A 20,309-nucleotide genomic window follows, 5' to 3' on the forward strand; every position below is an offset into this window, starting at 1 on the left:
AATATGTCACTGACTATGTTGCTACATCACAAACGTTTGGAAAATTGTACCATATCTAATTAACACACCCCACATGCCACATTTTCTACTTTAGTGGGCTCCAAAAAATCTCCTCCATAATTCCTTGGCCTATAAATTAGGGGATAAGATTCCAGATCACCAACCAAGGGATTTTTGATAGTCAGTAATAGATGTGAAAGTGAGGTTCATGCTCACATTCAAACTTCATCACTTTACTGTGGGGATTGTAGCTAGCCACAAGTTTGATACTTGCCCTGATTACACATTCAAGAACAATATGGTTTCTTTCCCCAATGAAGAATTGCCCAGAATTCCCCTGTAATCTGTAAACAAGGTCTTCCTACAACACGGTAAAGCATAAGCGTACAATTTAATTGCATATGCCTTGCAGCAACAGGTATTTTATTGTTGCGAAAGAAATTTCCTGTTTGCCCTTAAGTTCAACTAAATTCTGCATTGGTCAGCCAATATTAATGAAATTGTTATTGTTAGTAAAAACAAACAGTTTCAGCATGCACCCTTAAACAATTTTGCTGTCTTATTCAAACTCTGTTCCACATCATGAGATCTGGGTGGTGTGACTTTCACCTCACCTATATGGGTCAGATGTTATGATTTCATTTTGTTTATTCTCCAATCATCCAGGGCTACTGATGCCAGAAAATACCCACAGGCCTCACAGGTTGTTGATGAAAAGCTCACACTGCTCTATTTTGGTTCCAAATCTTTCTTTGGCTAATGGTGTCATGTACAAATTTCTAGACCCTTTGACAAAGCTTTTAGTGCCTTTTACAACAATACATTTCATGTCATATATATTTAAAAATACATAATTAAGATAAAATATTACACTTTTCAGATTTTGGAATAGGTTGTCATAGTTGTGGTCAAATGTAAAGTTGTGGGTCACATTTCTCCTAATTCTGTATTAAATGGTGCCATATAATATGCCAGTGCCAGTGATGCCTGTTGCATTGTACCACGGAATAACCAGTGAAGGCTGACAATGCAAGCATATAAGGCACATGCAACAGGACCTTCCGGTTCTTCGCTAAAGGACCACATATTGAAGGGAATGTTACAGCTTTGAATTAATTGTTAAAAACCTTGGAGGTCTGTGTACAATTATTTATAATAGCATTGCTCTGTTGGATAAAAGAAAATCTGACAATAATAATAAATGGTCTTTTTGATCTCATCAATTAGAATGAAAGTGGAGCTTTCCTTTAAAGTGACTGACTTCCTGTTAGTACTTAGAAGTTTTTTGGATTGTATTGCTGATTTCCTTCCAATCTTCCTATGTAACAGTTTTGGGTATGTGTTAGTCAAATAATTCTTAAATGATAACAATCTGGTCATTTCTTTCGGCATTTGGAATAATTGAGGATTTTATTTTTGAGTTCTGGTGGTATAAACATATGCTCACCAACTCCCTTAATGTTGGTTGTCTGCATTCAAAGGAATACCACTTGTCTTGAGTATTATTACATGAGGAAATAATTTTCCTTGCAATGGGGGGTCCAATTTAACTGAGATGCTCACTCCTCTTCCAAATCCACAAGAATTTCAATCTGATAATTGTCTGTGTATTTGCATTCAGTTTTGTGGAGACACAGTGGTACGTATCAACAGAATCAATTGAACTAATGCTCCCGGTAGCAATATAAGCACCTGATTTCCGTTGCCAATGTAATAGATTTATGAAATGCTAGTGGTATCATTTCATTGTTTAACTGTTTCCTTACTTTTGGAAATGGTGGGCTACACTTTATGGAGGTGCAGAGGTCCATGGCCATTGCTGAATGCTCTTCAGGGCTTTGGGGGAATGTCAAATGTACCTCACTCGTCATTGGGACATGAAGCTACATCTCCTCCCTATTAGAGATACCACCCATTCCACTACAGCCACTGACCAATCAGAGAACTGTCAGCAGAGCAGTGTCACCAACCTCACTTCTAATGTTTTCTCACTGCTGGAGTTGCACTTAAAGAATGAGATTGCACCAAAGGCCAATCATTGGCATAAAGGATTGATATCAATGAGTATTATGTACAGCACAACTTTTAAAAACATGATGGCAACAAAGTCCAGTAAGTGGGTTCTCGGGGCACTGGGGCCAGTTGCATGATTGGTGAAGGCAGGAGGTGCCATTGCTATTGGGGGAGGGGGTAGCCAATAGCACCCAGAAGTCACCTTTAGACTGAAGAGTACCTAAAATGGAAGGCCCTCCATCCCCTCTGAAGGCCATCTATAGTCTGTCAAGGGGAGAGCATGGAAGCAATGTCAAGGTCCCATTTCTGAGTGCTGTCCTAGACGATTGATGCAATTGCATAAATGTGCATATTGAGGAGGGGCAGGATGTGGCTTGAGTGCAAAGGTCCATTCTAATCACTTATAATACAAACTCATGCATGAAGGATAGCTGATTGAACATATCATCAATTAGCTTTTCAGAAGAAATGTGTAAAAGAGAAAAAGTACTCAAAATAGTTCACTGGATTGAAGAAGAGTTTCCTTTCGACGGGGATGACTACCATTCACATAAAATACTTGTACCCATAAGTTAGCTCTTCTGTTATTGTGAAATACTGCCTAATGAAAGAATCAGTTCTAACTGGCAATACTCAGGTGACATCTTTCCACACTAACTTTATTTGCAGAGTCTGAGATATTCATCACTATCTCTGTAAATAATAGTGTAAAAACAGTTGGTATTTCTTTTAAAAAGAGCAAATATTGATGAGTATTATTCAGATTGTAAATGGACTGCAGTGGTTGAAGAAGGCAACTCATCACCACTTTCTCAAGGGCAACTCGGGATGGGTAAGAAACGCTGACCCAGATGGTTATGCCCACATTTAGCAAGTGAATACAAAATTACAACTTTTAAAAACATATTTCATCATCTCACTTGTAATCATTTCTTTCGTAGAGGCCTCACACTTTGTGCAGGAATGTAGCACAACATTGGTTACTGTATTTTATAGTCGTACTATGCAAAGTTACAATGTTTCTGATTAGATTGGGCAAACGTACTTTAATCAATCATTTACACTTTTAAAATTATTCAATTTCAAAATATTTTATTATAATTCCAGAAATTCTTTGTGATGCATACGAAAGGTTGTGATAGTGCATGGTGGGACTTTACGATACTTTATTTATCTGATTTTCTGGAGAAGCAGAGAGTTAGAATGGGTAGCTTTTTTTATAATTTTGCAATCTTTCACTATATATTTTCCCGAGGCCATCTCCATCTTTGTCTACCTCAGTTGGATAAAATCTGACAGACAGGCATTGGACTTTTCCACAACCAGCTAAGCAAAGTCTGCTCTGAGTTCTGACAACAAAAATTGCAGTAACTGCAAGGTAGAATTATAGAATTCCTATCTTTAGCCTATCAAGTCCATGCTGATTCTCTAAGGAGCATCCCACTCAGCTCTCCCTACCCAATTCCCATAATTCCACATTTCCAATGGCCAATTCACCTAACCTACACATCTCTGGACGCTATGGGCAATTTAGCGTGACCAGTCCACCCAACCTGCACATCTTTGGACTTTGGGAGGAAACCTGAGCACCCAGAGGGAAACCATGCAGACACTGAAAGATTGTGCAAACTCCACACAGACAGCTGCCAGAGGGTGGAATTGAACCTGGGGCCTTGGCACTGTGAGGTAGTAGTGTTAACCAGTGAGCCACTGTGCCACCCATTGGCAGATAATGATGGTTGCTGAAAATGTGTTGCTGGAAAAGCGCAGCAGGTCAGGCAGCATCCAAGGAGCAGGAGAATCGGCGTTTCGGGCATGAGCCCTTGACGTTTCGGGCATGAGCCTTTCAAGGGCTCATGCCCGAAACGCCGATTCTCCTGCTCCTTGGATGCTGCCTGACCTGCTGCGCTTTTCCAAAAACACATTTTCAGCTCTGATCTCGAGCATCTGCAGTCCTCACTTTCTCCTAGAAGATAATGATGGTTGCTTACCAAGAAAACTCATCATATACAAAACTTGAAAATTATCTATTAGGGTAATGTATTGTACAATAGTCCATTCTAAAACAGAAAATGCTGAAAATAATCAACGGGTCAAGGAAATCTGTGGAGAGAAAGACTAACACTAGTCTGACGCATCAACTGCATCTCTCTACAGATCCCCTCTGTACCATTGAAAATTTCTTGCATTTCTGCTTTCATTCCAGATTTCCAGCATCTACAGTATTTTGCTTTTGTTTTAATTGTTCAGTGGGCATGGTGTTGTTAGCTTACTGATGTATGTGGTTAAATATTAGAGCTGTGTATTTGTACATTGCTGGTTAACAGTCTTTCCACCTTACTTAAAACTTTCAAAGCAACAAACCAAAAATAAAGATAATTCACTGCAATGTAAGGATTACAGATGCCTGCGGTCAGGGGTTATTCCAATGGCATCATTTTGTACGTCAACAAATTAATATTGCATGGATGTTATTTCAAAGGCTCACAAAGATAGTAATCCATTATTGAGACCACTAAAGCAGATGGTTCAAACTTCATGCAGATACCCATTCATGCTTTTACGTATTATATCTACTTTAGTGTTGAATTGTAATAAGTTGTTTTATAATCAGTTCCATCTTTTTCCATTAGCAGACTTCAATGTTCTCAAATCTGTGGAGAGAACTCATTTTCCAGAGTTTTTGTCATACAATAAGTAAATGCCTATTTTGTTAAATTAAGTGACTCATAATCATTGAAGCAAAAATTAGGAAGATTTTAATAAATTGCATTCCTCTTTCTCAATTTAAGTACACTTACAAGAAAGAAGAATCTCTTTTCAAATACAAAAAAGTACCCCTTAGGCGTTTTAGAACCATCTCCTCTAAAAAGCATGCAAATTTGCCTCCAGCATTCCTCATTTTGGCTCTCTTCGAAATCTCACCTTCATGCATAAATATCAATTGTCTTCAATCGACTTCACTTTTTAAGTCTTTTTCCATTAATATTTTTAACTAGTATAAGTATTCCAAGCTTACTTGGTGCAAAATACAAGTCATTTCAATTTATATGAATCTAATAGACCTTGACCTGCTATAAATATCCACATATAAGGATGATTCTTTAAGCATATATAAAATGCTCTCAGTAAAAGGCATTGATAGGTGCCTACAACTATTTCTTATATTTAATTTATAAGCTGTGCGTGCATCAAAGGAAAGCTGAACTGAGATTTAATGTGCATAAAATAGGTATTAGCATTTTAAAGAGGCAGATTAACACATTAATCCAGGCTTTGGTATGCAATTTTCATATTCTGCCACAACTAAAAACTTCACAGTGTGAAACTCTTAATGAACCTAATTGTTGGGTTTTATTTTTACTTAGTTAAGTGATAATGGGCAATATAAAAACTTTATTTCTGATTATTATTCAAAGGCTTACAAGCGAATGGTATGCTTAAAAATACTTTATTAAAAATTTAATATCCATCTCACATACATATGTAGAAAAAAAGTTCAAAAATGCAAATGATGAAGATCATTCAATCACACAGTTATTAATTATTAACAAAGCCCTGTGTAAGGTTGAGTGTTCAACTATATTAAATAAAAATCAGAGAAACAAATTCCATGGAATGAATAAAGAACAAAGAAAACAGAAGATGAAAGTGAAGAAAATCAAATAACCATTGTTGATCTTAATTATGGTGCTCAGATATGGAAATAAACATATTTCAGTGTCTTACAAGAAAACATTATCCATATCAAAACATCTAGTCCTGCGTGTTTTTCCAATTGCCTTTATTTGTTCTCTTCATAGACTGAAAGCAGTGCCTCCAATGCCTCCACCGTCACTTTTAATTTCCCAATCACCAATGTGCTGTCCTGTGAATCAACAACTGCAAAGAAACCAAAATGTCATGTCCTAAATGATTCATTGGTTAGTTTTAAATAAGATTGCAAGACATTAACTGTGTAGCAGTTTGCAGAACGTTCACTCAGCTGATACTTAAGATTTGGGTGGGGGCCGTGGGCGTTATGAAGAAAGATTGGACAGGGTGGGCTAATATCCATTGGAGTTGCAAAAATTGAAAACTGTTCTCACTGAAATGCATGAGATCCTGAGGGGACTTGACAGAGTGGATGTTGGGGGATTGTTTCCCCTTGTGGGAGTAGAACTAGGAAACACAGTTTAAAATTAAGGCATTTCCCATTTGAGGTGGAGAAAAAGTAAATTTCTTTTCTCTCAGGAAGTGTCATGAGTCTTTAGAACTCTTTTCCCCAGAGAATAGTGGAAGCATGACTGATTTTTAAGGCAGAAGTTGATAGATTCTTGACTAACAGGGTTAGAAAGATATTGGGGTAAGTAGGAGAATGGAGATCAGGACACTAGCAGATCAGTCATTATCTTATAAAATGGTGGGACAGGCTTGAGTGGCCTAATCCTGCTCCTAATTCATATGTTTCTACTTACACACATATTCAAAAACTAATTGTTGTAATTTCTATGTACACCTTTTTTTTTGGTAAGTTAGTTTGGTGCTCAGTAGTATGGAGGATGCAACAAGAATTCATTGATTATATTTGTACTTCTATCAGCATGAAGAGCATCAGTTAGTCTCAGAAAACATGTCTCTACTCTCTCAATCAATATCCTAACAAACACGGCAATCTAAAGAGACAAACTAAATATGTATACATAACAGTTGACAAAAGAATATAAGGCAAATTCTTTGAATACTATATGGCACCAGTGTTCAAAGAGTTACCTATTAATTTCACCATTTTTCTTATTATTCTGTTTTTATTTCTCTTCACTGCGTCTTTCTGCAACTATAGTTTGGAAGAGGCATAAACAGTGGCACTCTGAATGTTGGTGAATAGGGAAGAAATGCACTTACTGTATATAGTGCATTTTACATCTCTCGGATATCCCAAAGCAATTCACAACCAGTGAAGTACCTATTGAGATGTAGTCCCTGTTGTTATGTGGAAAATGTAGCAGTCAATTGATTAATAACAAAGTCCCATAAACATCAATGAGATAAATGACCAGAAAATTTGATTTTGATTGAGGAATACATTTTGTACTTGATTACTATGCAAATTGAGAAGGATATCTACAAAACGATAGAACTATAGCAGATCTGCTTGAGTAACTAAATAAAGTGAATGCTAAATAGAACAAAGTGGGATTTTGATGAGATCAAGAACTAAGTCTAGAGGGGCAAGTTGCTCAGTAACTTAAACCAGTCATTTTCGAAATGACAGTCAGTGACTATTCAAATGCCACAGGGATTAGTACATGGTTCCCAGCTATTCACAATATACATTGACAATTTAGATGAGGGAGCTAAATGTAATATCTTCAAGTCTACTGATGACACAAAACTGTATCGGAGGATGAAATGTGAAGAGAATGTAGAGATGCTTCAGTGTCATTTGGCAAGTTGGATGAGTGGGCAAATACAAGGCACATCAAGTATAATGTGGATAAACATGAGGTTATCCACCCACTTTGGCAGCAAAAACAGGAAGGTAGATTATTATCTGAATGGCAATAGATTGAGAAAGGGGAGGTACAATGGGACCTGGATGGTCTTGTACACCAGTCACTGAAAGTAAGCACACAGGTGGAGCAGGCAGTGAAAAAGGAAAATGATGTGTTGGCTCTCATCGAGGGAGGATTTGAGTACAGGAGCAAGGATGTCTTGCTGCAATTGTACAAGGCCTTTGTGAGACCACTACTGGAGTACTGTGTACAGTTTCGGTCTCCTTATCTGTGGAAGGATATTCCAGTATGAAGGAAGTGCAATGAAGATTTACCAGACTGGTTTTTGGGATGGCAGGATTAATGAATGAAGAGAGACTGATCAATTCGGACTGTATTCACTGGAGTTTATAAGAATGAAGGGAAATCTTACAGAAACTATCGACCATAAAAAAAAACAGGAATAGGCCATTCAGCCCTTTGAACCTGCTCTGCTATTCATGGCTGATCCAACATTCCTCACATTCACCTTCCTGCACTTTCCCTTAACCCTTGATTCCCCTACTGATCAAGAATCTATTTATCTCAGCCTTGAATATACATAAGGAGTCTGCCCCCACAGCATTCCGTAGTCAGGAGTACCAAAGACATAACACCCTCTGTGAGAAGAAATTCCTCCTCATTTCAGTCTTAAATTGGCACTCCTATATTCTGAAACTAAGCCTTTTGGTCCTAGATTTTCCCATGAGGGGAAACATCCTCTCAGCATTGACTGTGGCAAGCCCCTTAAGAATCCCTTAAGAAATTGTCAATGAAATCACTTCACATTCTTCTAAACTCCAATGAGAAAAATCCCAACCTGTTTATTCTTTGCTCATATGACAATTCCTCCATACTAGGTATTTTCCTAGTGAACCTTCTATGAACTGCCTTCAATGAAATAATATCTTTCCTTAAATGAGGGGACCAAAAGTGCTCACAGTACTCCAGGTGTGCTCTTACCAGCACCTTATACAGTTGCAGTAAGACTTCCCCATCTTATATTCCAAACCGCTTTAAATAAGAGTCAACAATCCATTAACCTTCCTGATTAACTGTTGCATCTGTGTGCTAGCTTTGTATGTCTTGTGTACATGTTCCACAAGTCCCTTTGTATTGCAGCTTTCCATAATTTCTCTCCATTTATAGAATATTCTGCGCTTTTCTTCGCATTTTCCAATATTATACTTCATTTGCTAATTTTTTGCCACTTACTTAATCTAACAATATTGTTTTGTAAACTGCTTGTATTCCTCTCACGATCTGCCTTTCCATCTATTTTAGTGTCACCTGCAAATGTGTCTACAGCACATTATCTTCCATCCTCCAAGTTATTAACATATATTGTAAACAGCTGTAGTCCCAGCACTGATCCCTGTGAAATCCCACTGGGTCATGGTTCATCAACATGAAAAAAAACACTTATCTCCACTCACCGTTTCTTTCCCCTGAACTCATTTTCTATATATACCAACGTATTATGTCCAACACCAGTACTCTTAACTTATGATATAACCTTTTGTGAGATATCTTGTCAAACACTTTCTGGAAGTCCCAAAACATCACATCCAGTGAGTCTCCTCTATCCACTCTGGTTGGGATTTCCTTAAAAAACTCTAATAAATTAGTTAGATATGATTTCTTTTGATGAAGCCATGCTGACTGCTTGATCAGGTTATGATTTTCCAAATGTTCTGCTATTACTTCTTTTTTAAAAAAAGTAAACATTATTTTAACCAGCTCCTTATGAATTGCCACTTCTGATAAACCAGCAAAAATTATACACCTGAAATACTGGACATTTACTGTATTATCACAATCACTGAGATGTCCAAGTAGAAGGTATGAGTAAGAAAACTCTCTGCCAGACAGTTTTATTTAAGGCAAAGTTGCATTAAGACAAAATATAAGAATAATGTGTATACCCCTTGCGTATTTTGTTACTATTACTTAGTGTGCGATTTTACATTGATTATGTGGACCACTTGATCAACCATTACACTCCAGGTCCCATAGGTGCCGGTTAATAAAATGTTTGCTGTAATTGATTTCAATGCTTTCCCAACAATATATTTTAGCTTACTTGGCCTATAGTTACCTGCTTTTTGTTGCCCTCTTTCTTTGAGCATGAGTGTTACATTAGCAATTTTCCAATCCTCTGGTACTTTTTTGGAAAATTACAACCAATGCATCCATTATCTTTGTAGCTACCTCTTTTTGGACCCTAGGATATAAGCCATCAGGGCAAGGGGACTTATCATCCTTTAGCCCCATTAATTTATCTGATACTGTTTCTCTGCTGATGGTCCTTAATTTCTCCCTCTTATTTTTTAATATTAATGGAATGTTCATAGTATCTTCCACCATAAAGACTTGCGTTTAACTCCTCTGCCATTTCCCTGTTCCTCAAAACTATCTCTCCAGATTAATCTTCTAAGGGGCCTATGTCCACTGTGCCTTTTCTATTTTATAATGTAAAGAAGCTCTTATTGTCAGTTTTTTTTTATATTCCTTGCCAGTTTGCTCTCGCAGTTTATAGAGTCATAAAGATGCCCAGCACAGAAACAGACCCTTTGGTCCAACTCGTCCATATCCTAAACTAATCCTGTCCCCTTTGCCAGCACTTGACCCATATCTCTCTAAACCCTTCCTATTCATTTACTGATCCAAATGCCTTTTAAATGCTCTAACTGTATGAGCCTTGACCACTTCCTCTGGCAGCTCATTCCACACACGCACCACCCCCTGTGTGGAAATGTTGCCCCTTAGGTCACTTTTATATCTTTTCCCTCTCATCCTAAACCTATGCCCTCTAGTTCTGAACTCCCCCATCCAGGGAAAAGACATACTTCTCTGATTAGATTAATTACCTACAGCATGGAAACAGGTCCTTCAGTTCAACAAGTCCACACTGACCTTCCGAAAAGTAACCCACTCACACTCAGTCCCCTACCCTCTGTTTACCCCTGAAAAATGGACCTAATACTATGGGCAATTTAGCATGGCCAATTCAGGAACTGCACATCTTTGGATTGTGGGAGGAAACCGGAGGAAAACCACGCAGACAGGGGGAGAATGTGCAAACTCCACACAGACAGTTGCCCGAGGCAGCAATTAAACCCGGGTCTCTGGCACAGTGAGGCAACAGTGCTAACCACGGAGCCACCATGCCGCCCGTGCCAACATTGTCTATCTATCCTATCCATGCCCCTCATGATTTTATAAACCTCTACAAGGTCACCCCTCAGCCTCTGATGCTCCAGGAAAAACAGCCCCAGCCTGTACAGCCTCTCCAAATACCTCACATCCTCTAACCCTGGCAACATTCTTGTAGATTTTTTCTAAACCCTTTCAAGTTTGACAACATCCTTCCGATAGGAAGGAGACCAGAACTGTAAGCAATATTCCAAATGTAGCCTAACCAATGTCCTGTACAACATGACCTCTCAACTCTTGTACGCAATGCTCTGACCAATAAAAGAAAGCATACCAAATGCCTTCTTCACTGTCCTATCTACTGCATGCCAAGGTCTCTTTGATCAGCAACAGTCCCCAGGACCTTATCATTAAGTGTATAAGTCCTACTCTGATTTGCTTGTCCAAACTGCAGCACCTCACATTTATCTAAATTAAACTTCATCTGCCACTCCTCAGCCCATTGACCCATCTGATCAAGATCCCATTGTACTCTGAGGTCACCTTTTTCGCTGTCCAATACACCTCCAATTTTGGTGTCACTTCAAACTTACTAACTCTACCTCTTATGGTCACATCCAAATCATTTATGTAAATGACAAAAAGTAGAGGACCCAGCACCAATCCTTGTAGCACTCCACTGGTCACAGGTCTCCAGTCTGAAAAACAATACTCCACTATCACACTCTGTCTTCTTTCTTTGAGCCAGTTCTGTATCCAATTGGCTAGTTGTCCCTGTATTCTGTGAGACCTAACCTTGCTAACCAGTCTCCCATGGGGAACCTTGTTGAATGCCTTACTGAAGTCCATATAGATCACATCTACTACTCTGCCCTCATCAATCCTCTTTGTTACTTCTTCAAAAAACTCAATCAAGTTTGTGAGACATGATTTCCCAAGCACAAAGCCATGTTGACTATCCCTAATCATTCCTTGCCTTTCCAAATACATGTACATCCTGTCCCTCAGGATTCCCTCCAACAACTTGCCCACCACCAACATCAGGCTCACTGGTCTATAGTTCCCTGGTTTGTCCTTACTACCCTTCTTAAACAATGGCATTCTGAATTTATCCCAGTCTTTAGGGTTGCCACTGACTTTGGCCTTCTTATATACTTTTTCTTTCAACTAATACTTTCCTTCACTTTCTTAGCCATGGTTGGTTTATCCTTTTCTGTACCTTTTTTCCTTACTGGAATGTATTTTGCTGAGAGCATTGAATTACTTTCTTGAATGCCTGCCATTGCTTGCTTACTGTTATTACTGCAACCCAGTTTAACCTATAAACTTCTATTCTGTCCACCCAGTTTAACCTATAAACTTCTACCAGGATTAGACAGGGTAAATGTAGGAAGGAATATAAAAACAGGGATCACTGTCTAAGGATATGGGCTAGGCCATTTAGAACTGAGATCAGGAGATTTTGGGGTGGAATGGTGGCTCAGTGGTTAGCACTGCTGCCTCATAGCGCCAGGGACCCGGGTTCGATTCCAGCCTCTGGTGACTATGTGGAGTTTGCACTTTCCCTCCGTATCTGTGTGGGTTTCCTCTGGGTGCTCTGGTTCCCTCCCACGATCCAAAAATGTGGGGATTGGGTGAATTGGCCATGCTTTTGCCCATAATGTTCAGGGATGTGAAGATTAGATGCATTAGTCAGGGGTGATAATAGGGTAGAGGAATGGGTCTGGGTAGGTTACTCTTCGGAGGGTCGATGTGGACTTGTTGGGCCGAAGAGCCTATTTCCACACTGTAAGGACTCCATGAAATGTTTTCATCCGGAGTGGTGAGGCAGTGGAATTCTTTGCCACACAAAGTGATTAATGGTGAAATACGATGTTTTTCAGAGGAGTTAGACATAGCTCTTAGGGCGTATTGGATTAAATGGCTTGGGGAGAAAGCAGGAACAGGGTATTAAGTTGGATGATCAGCCCCGATCATATTGAATGACTGAATGACCTACTCCTGCTGCTATTTTCTATGTTTCTATGTAAGTGGCAATAATAAAAAGTTAATATCCAAATAATGAGAGTATTTCATTAGATAAAAAGAGATTAATTTTAAATTTACTAAACTTATTGTTCCTTGAAAATGGAGTCACAGTAGATAGGGTTATGAAAGGTTTTGGTACACTTGCCTTCATCGTTTTGAACATTGAGTATAGGAATTGGGACATTGTGTTGCAGCTGTGCAGGACATTGGTGAGACCATTTTTAGAATACAGTATACAATTCTGGTCACCCTTCTATTGGAAGGATGTTGTTAAACTTGAGAGGGTGCAGAAAAGATTTACAAGGGTGTTGCTAGGACTGGAGGGTTTGAGTTACAGGAAGAGGCTGGATAGGCTGCAGTTTTTTCCCTGGAGCATCAGAGACTGAGAAGTAACCTTATAGAAGTTTATTAAATCCTGAGGGGTATGGATAGGTAAATAGACATGGTCTTTTTCCTAGGATGGGATGTCCTAAAATGGAGAGCATAGGTTTAAGGTAAGAAGGGAAGGATTTTGAAAGGATCTGAGGGTTAACTTTTTTACGCAGTATGGTGCGTAGATGCCAGGGGAAGCATTGGAGGCAGGTACAAGTACAGCATTTAAAAGGATGGTTACACAAATAGGAAAGGTTTAGAGGGATAAGGGCCAAATGCTGACAAATGGGAACTAGGTCAGATTGGGATGTCTGGTCGGCGCAGATGAGTTGGACTGAAGAGTCTGTTTCGTGCTGTATGATTCCATATGACATTCATTATTTAAGGGGTTTGAATTATCCAAGACAAAAATCTGATATACATAAATATCAAATAAATATTAGGGGATATTAAAATAAGTAATCAAAAAAAGACTAATCAGTTACAAATTAGGCTGAAAGTAAGCTAAATCATTGGCTAAATCTATATCTTAAATAATTCTATTACAACAAGAATGAACTTAGCATAAGTAAATGCAACATCTTCGATTTATATACTGTAATAATATGTCCAAGACATATCACAGAACCATTACAATTCAAAGTATAGATAGAACATTGCATTACTGTGCAAAGAGGCATTAATAGTTTACATGAGTAGGCAAAACCACAGTAGATAAATGTCAACATTGGTAAGTGTAAGATAATCTATTTTGGACTAAAAACTGATAGGTATGTATTATTTGCATGGCAAAAAGATGGCAACATCAGGGATCCTAATGAGAAAACTTACCACTCAGAATGTTTTGGGAGTCCAGAACTCACACCCGAAAGGGGTTGAGACAGAAACTCTAATAATATTTAAGCAGTATTTAGATATTCACTTATGTTGCTGTAGTCTCCAGGGCTATGGATGTTGAAAATTGGTTAGTGCTGTCAGATCGTTGTTTGTCCAGCATGGACACGATGGGTCAAATGGTCTCCTTCCTTGCTGTAAATGTCTAAGCATCTGAGGATCCAAAAAGATTTAGGATCCATGTACACAGATCATCAAATTGCAGTAGCTGCAAGAAGTAATCAAAAACACTGGTGAAATGTTCGACTTTTAACTAGATAATTAGAATAAAAAAGTGAAGATATGTTTTCTGGAGCCTCAACAAGGTCGAATCTGGACTAATGTGTAGAATTCTGGCTACTGTTCTTCAGTAAAGATACACTGGCTTTGGAAAGTGTGTGATGCAGAATCACTACAGCATTACCAGAATTCAAAGAGATAAATTAGAATGAGAACACACACGTTTGGTCTATATTCCATTAAGGGATGATTTGACTGAGGTTTTTAAGCATTTTGAAAGGAATTGATAGAAACGTCATGAGCTGGAGGGTAAGTCTGGGAGCAGGGGATGTAATTTAAAAAGCAGGGCCATGCCATTCAGGAGCAAAGTTAGGAGGAAACATTTTTCAAAGAATGGAAACTTCTCTCAGTAGAAGCTGCAGATTACACTTAAAATGATCAATTGGAATGTTGAGATCGATAGATTTTTGTGAGCCAAGGATATCTAAAGATTTGGAGCCAAGACAGGTGCATGGAGTTGGAATACAAGTCAGCTTTAATCTCAGTGAATGGCTAAAAGAGCTTATCAGGCTGAATGGTTTACTTCTGTTGCTAAATTTTTTGTTTATTCTTTGAAATGGTGCTATGGGATTTTTTTTATGTTCACTTGAGCGGGCAAGAATGTTCATTTTAACATACCATTTGAAAGATGGCACCTGCAATAGTATAGCACTTCCTCAATACTAAAGTATCAACCGAGATGATGGTTGGAGCCCATTGCTTTATGCCTTGGCTGAAGCATTGGTTGGAAGATCAAAATATGTGCACTGATGTCCTCATGCTTATTAATTACATGTGAAAAATTTAAAACATGGTTTATAGCTGCTTCAACCCTCAACTGTGACACTTTATCCCTGTTCAAACCAGATAGTCACACTAAATGAGATGTGCCTTTGAAATGAAGTACAATCACCTATGAAAAATCAGCTGGTAGAAACAGCTGAACTATTGGTGAGGAATGACACCAATAGGTCTCTTGACAGGTACCCAGTCAGTTTTACATTCAGTTGCCAGTGTTCTACCACTGACTCAGCAATCCAGCAAACCACTGGCTTTATCTGGAGTGAAGAACATTGCTGCTGGGAATGGATGATGAATGCATGCCTGCCACACTCTTGTCTGAGAGATTTGGCAATGTTGTCTGATCAATCCTTGTTGAGCAATGTAGAGGAAACTGAACATCACTGATGATATTGCAGCCTCAATGACAAAAAACAAATCATGAACCTTAATCAAAAAAATACAAGGTCTGCATTTTGGACAGAGTTTTAATCTGTTTCACAAATATATTTGGCTGCCTTAGCAATGGGTGGGAAAGAAACAGTCAACCTGTAGTTTATTGGCCCAACCACTTATTTACAGAAGGAACCCTTACTACAAATTATGTTATTACTGTATAACATATATTTCCATGCTCTTAGTCTAATTGTGAAAGTAACCTATATGGATTGCAACCTAAAGCATTTTAATTATATTAAAAGCCTTTAACAAATAATATAAATGCAATCATGGTTGTGATGTGCGTGTACATCACATTATGTCGGATAGTTTGAATGTTACTACCCTCTCACTCACTGCCTCCCAAGTTGATGAATAGTACCAGATGTGGACAAATGCCCATAGAATCCATATATTTCCTCTGAAAACAATGTGAATTACAATTATGACTTCAAAACAAGAAAACACATTTATTTATTATTATTTATTATTATTATTATTATTATTATTATTATCAAGCAATGCTTATGACTTCTGTCCTTGGATAAAATAATTCCTGGGCACATAGATGTAGAAAACTAATCTTTAATAAACAGCAGAATTGAGATCTGGATTTATCTTCAAAATATGCCCTTAAGTGGGGGAAAATAAGTATTAAAAAAATGCTCTTGTTCTCCGCCATTTCTATAAGCACATTTCTATAATTTAACCACCCTTTTGTTTTGCCCTGCAATTATTTTGTCCTCCTCCTGGATCTTCATTCCAAGCAGTGTGTCCACTTGTCACATCCATCAACAAATATGTACCAATATAGAACCTAGGATTGGAACTCCAATTTCCATGCATTCTCCATGTATCCAAATAATTGCAAAATAACCAGATCTCTGTGACTTCTGTTTTCCTGCTTGATTTGCATGTATATGTTGATTGTCGCTTTGGATCTTCTCTCCCGCTGTCAATATTCCTCGTATTTCTAACCTCAGATGTGTTCTGTCCACCCAAATCTAACTCCATTTCAGTAGCCCTCCTCAATTGGCCTGTTCTCCTGTGCCATTTCCAGGAGTGACTCCCTCTTCAAGTAACTTACAAACTGCTTACCTCTCTTGGTATCCTCCAATTAGGTACAAGTTGCTGCCTTCAATTAGCACCATCCTACTTTCATTTCAATCTTTCTGTGCAGTATCCTTGTTGAGTGCTAGTCTTACCAACCTCCTCCCTGTCCAATTCAATCCTTCCCAAGATGAGCTTGTGAACTCTGTCAGTGAATCAATTAGAATCAATATAGTCTGGATATCTCTCCAAAATACTGGTTCACTTGTGATCAAAGCCCGTGCCATCCATGAGAACATTCTATGATTTAGATTTCTAATTATACCTCATTCTCTCTACATGCAAGACCAAGGCTGTGTTACCTTCACTTAATTTTTCCTTTATAAAAGCCCCCCCACTGACACTTCTAGACACCTCTTTGATCTTGCAATTTAAATGACCTTTTTAATCCCATTGCATTAATCGCAGGTAAAATTCTTTCTAATTTTAGGAGATTAGGGAAAAGGGATTCTTTCTGATTCTCACTAAATTCTCTAATCACATCCTTGTATTACTCCAAACCTATACCCTCCTCCCATTCTTACTTTTCTTCCTTGAAAAACATCTTCTAATCCACTTACCACTGCACTTTCTATGACTTGGCTATGGTTTTGAGCTCTCAGTTATTAAATTAAGGTAAGGTAAGTAAGAAGTCTTGGGTAGATTCACTATTACATATCCTTCTTATTGGTATTAGTTTCAGGTAGTGATACAAAGTGGGAAAGGATGCCCACAGAAAGTCTTCAGTAAAGACAGTCTCAATCTTGATAAACAGAAATTGCTGGAGAAACTTAGCAGGTCTGGCAGTATCTGTAGAGAGAAAGCAGAGTTAACATTGCAGGTCCAGTGTGCCTTCTTCAGAATGCAGATTCTCCACAGATACTGCCAGACCTACCGAGTTTCTCTAGAATTTTGGTTTTGTTTCTGAGCTCCAGCATCTGCAATTCTTCAGTATTTTTGTTGTCAAGATTTGCTTGAGAGAGTGCATCAACATCAGACACACTGTTTTCACACAAATGTGAAAATTTACAGTGTAGAACTCTTTTACAATTTTGCAACACAAAGTACTTCTCAAACAGAAAATGCTGTTAGTTTTGTGCACTCCACTGTTACTCCAAATAGAATAAACATTTATCTAGGATAAAACACTCAATATCGTGTCCAATTCTTCACTTGAAACAAAATAAGAAATTTCAATTAATTCCTCAGCATCAATGTCTAAAAATTACATTGAGTTAACCTGGTTTCAAGGAAACATTGGATGAGAGTCATTGCATTCTTTCTGTGATCCTAACTCCAATGAATACTCTAATCATCCTGCTTCAACAAAGTGATCCTCAAGGCATTAGCTAGAAACATTTTCCCACACATTAGCTTTCAGATTTATTCTCCTACTTTTATCAACCAGTTACAAATATTGTCACAGTTGCTTCACTAATACCTACTTTTTCAGATGGGAAGAGAAACCTGATCGCTTCAAGTAGCTGATCAGTATCCATGTTAAGCACTAGCACTTCAGTGGGAAATCTATTGCAACAGACTCAAAATCTATTTTTGGAGGCTCACTTTCTATCTGTTGTTCAAAGCACTATGTGACAAAATATCTGAAACAACAGCAACTGCCTTACCATTTTATTTCATCGAAATCATCAAATCTTTCTGCTCAAACTGAATTAAGTATAAGTGCAATAATCAGTTTGAGAAATCTGAATCACAATTACTTCAGGTTCCAGTTCCAAGTTTGATGATTCTAATTGAATGTAGCTTTCTGGCTTTTCAAATTCAATACAGTTCCTACTTCCTCAATTGAATGTAGGCCTTGATCCTCTTCATCAAAACCATCAGGGAATTTTGCCACGTCAAAGTCCACATTAGCACTCTGGGAAACACTATTAAATCCCGACTATTGCCTGACAGATCTACACCGGATTCTGGATTCTGCATTCTTCCAACTGTAAGAAAAAGGCTGCCTTGTATCTCCTCCTCATTGGGCAATGTTGCTGTACTATGAGCGATCTAGACATAGAGACTATTAAAAGATGTTCAAAGATATTATATTAAGTTAATTACACAAAGTTTGCCTGTATTTCCCTGTTCTTCTCACTTTGAACAAAATTACTACTTCCTGAGCACAGCAATCAAGCTGTAAACTTAAGAACATCAATGAATCTGCTGTTCAACACCGAATAGTTGTTTCTTGTTCTTTGAACTAAGCAGACTTTAATTGTCCATCATTTATATGACAGGGTTTTGCATTCCACAAGCCCTGATTGGAGCTTTATATCCAAGACTTCTATTTCTTGCTTCGCAAACAAAACAATGATTTTTTGATCACAATTATAGATTTCCTCTGAGTTGAAGAATATCTCCTTTGCATCAACCAAAACTTTCAATGATCATGACTGAATTTTACATTATAATCCCCTTTGGACAAAGCAGCAATTGTCCTCAAATGAATAGCTTCTGGAAATCAGGTCATCATATTCATAGTTGTGAAGATGTAGTGGAGTCCTGCTTTCATTACTCGTAATGGTCCGACACAATCTACTAACATTCGACATAACAGATCTTCAAGAACTGGTATGAGTATTAAAGATGCTAGTTTGATTGCATGTTGAGGTTTTCCCACAGAGCTACACTCCATCTTTATGAAATCATGACCAGGTAAAATGTCTGTTTATCAATGCTCGAGTTCTTTGTATTCCTACATGTCCTTCCATAGGATAGAATAAAACTCGACAACTCCTTCAACCTCAGCCTCAGTGTAAGCTGTCTGCATTAACTTAGTTCTGGATCTCCCTTCTCAGCCTCACTTAATGAAGATGTTCTCATCCTTAAAGAAGGTTTCAGTTCCTCGAACTTTTGATTACAGAATACAGTTGATTCTGATATAACGTAATAGTTCTGTTCTCGTGCAATCTCACATTATAAGAAAATCTCGCAATTTCTGTGCCATTTAAACTATTGACGCCAGAATCACGTTATAGCCAATACAGGTAAGGAAAGTTCATGTTCTGTAAATAACGTGTAAATTCTTCAATCATGTTACAGCCAATTCCATTGAAGAAACATGCATTATAGCAGAAGCAACTGTACTGTAATCTCTGGCATAGGACTTTGTTTAGCTGTTGCTTTGGATGGAAAATAAATATAAAAACATAGAAAAATACCCTGAAACTATTCTTGCAAGTGTTCCATTTCTTTAGTCCCAAATAGATTTTCTGATTATAGGCAAAGCTGTAACTTTCACTCCTGCTAAATCATCCTCCAGGAGCAAATCAACTTCATCCACAGATAATTTCTTAACTAGCCTGACTACTCTTAGTCCAGACAACCAGTCACACTCCAATTGGGCTTCATTAAATGGAACTAGGATATGCCTCCCACCACCACCACCCCACCCCACCCCCCGATTTACTAACACTTCAACTTTCACTTCACTCTCTGGAGGAAGAACTATATCCTTCTCCAGCAAAAGTGTTTAATTATCTCCACTGTGCCCCTTTAATGGCATCATTTAAAAAAAAATTCTTCCCTTATGACAAAAACCTTCTCTCATGTATCTCTCATGTACCTTATTCACCTCACCTGCATTCACAGTAGTGCTTACCTCTGGTTTTGAATTATTTAATAGAATTAACTCAAATGAGTACAGTGAAAAGTTTCCAAGTCACCACTTATGGTGCCATCTTATCAGTACAAGTTCTTAGGAAAAAATTAGAAAAATAAAGAAATAAAAAGCCCGGCATTACAGATTGTAGGACTAAA

The 20,309-nt window shown here is 38.0% G+C and overlaps 1 protein-coding gene across 5 annotated transcripts in view; it reads right to left on the minus strand.

Moving 5' to 3' along the window:
* Positions 1 to 5,350: 5,350 nt before the first annotated feature.
* rpgrip1l (RPGRIP1 like) overlaps positions 5,351 to 20,309 on the minus strand; it is a 225,810-nt gene continuing 210,851 nt past the window's right edge. For 4 of the 5 annotated variants that reach the window (XM_043706986.2, XM_043706987.2, XM_087995908.1 and 1 more), the window contains exon 27: positions 5,351 to 5,895. In XM_043706986.2, coding sequence (XP_043562921.2) covers positions 5,798 to 5,895 — 98 coding nt within the window. In that variant the 3' untranslated portion in view covers positions 5,351 to 5,797. The remainder of the gene's footprint in view (positions 5,896 to 20,309) is intronic. The other variant, XM_087995906.1, reaches the window with a different exon arrangement.

Source organism: Chiloscyllium plagiosum, unplaced genomic scaffold, assembly GCF_037043375.1.
Source record: "Chiloscyllium plagiosum isolate Xiang-an unplaced genomic scaffold, Cpla_swu_hap1 HiC_scaffold_17, whole genome shotgun sequence".
NCBI classification, from domain to species: domain Eukaryota; kingdom Metazoa; phylum Chordata; class Chondrichthyes; order Orectolobiformes; family Hemiscylliidae; genus Chiloscyllium; species Chiloscyllium plagiosum.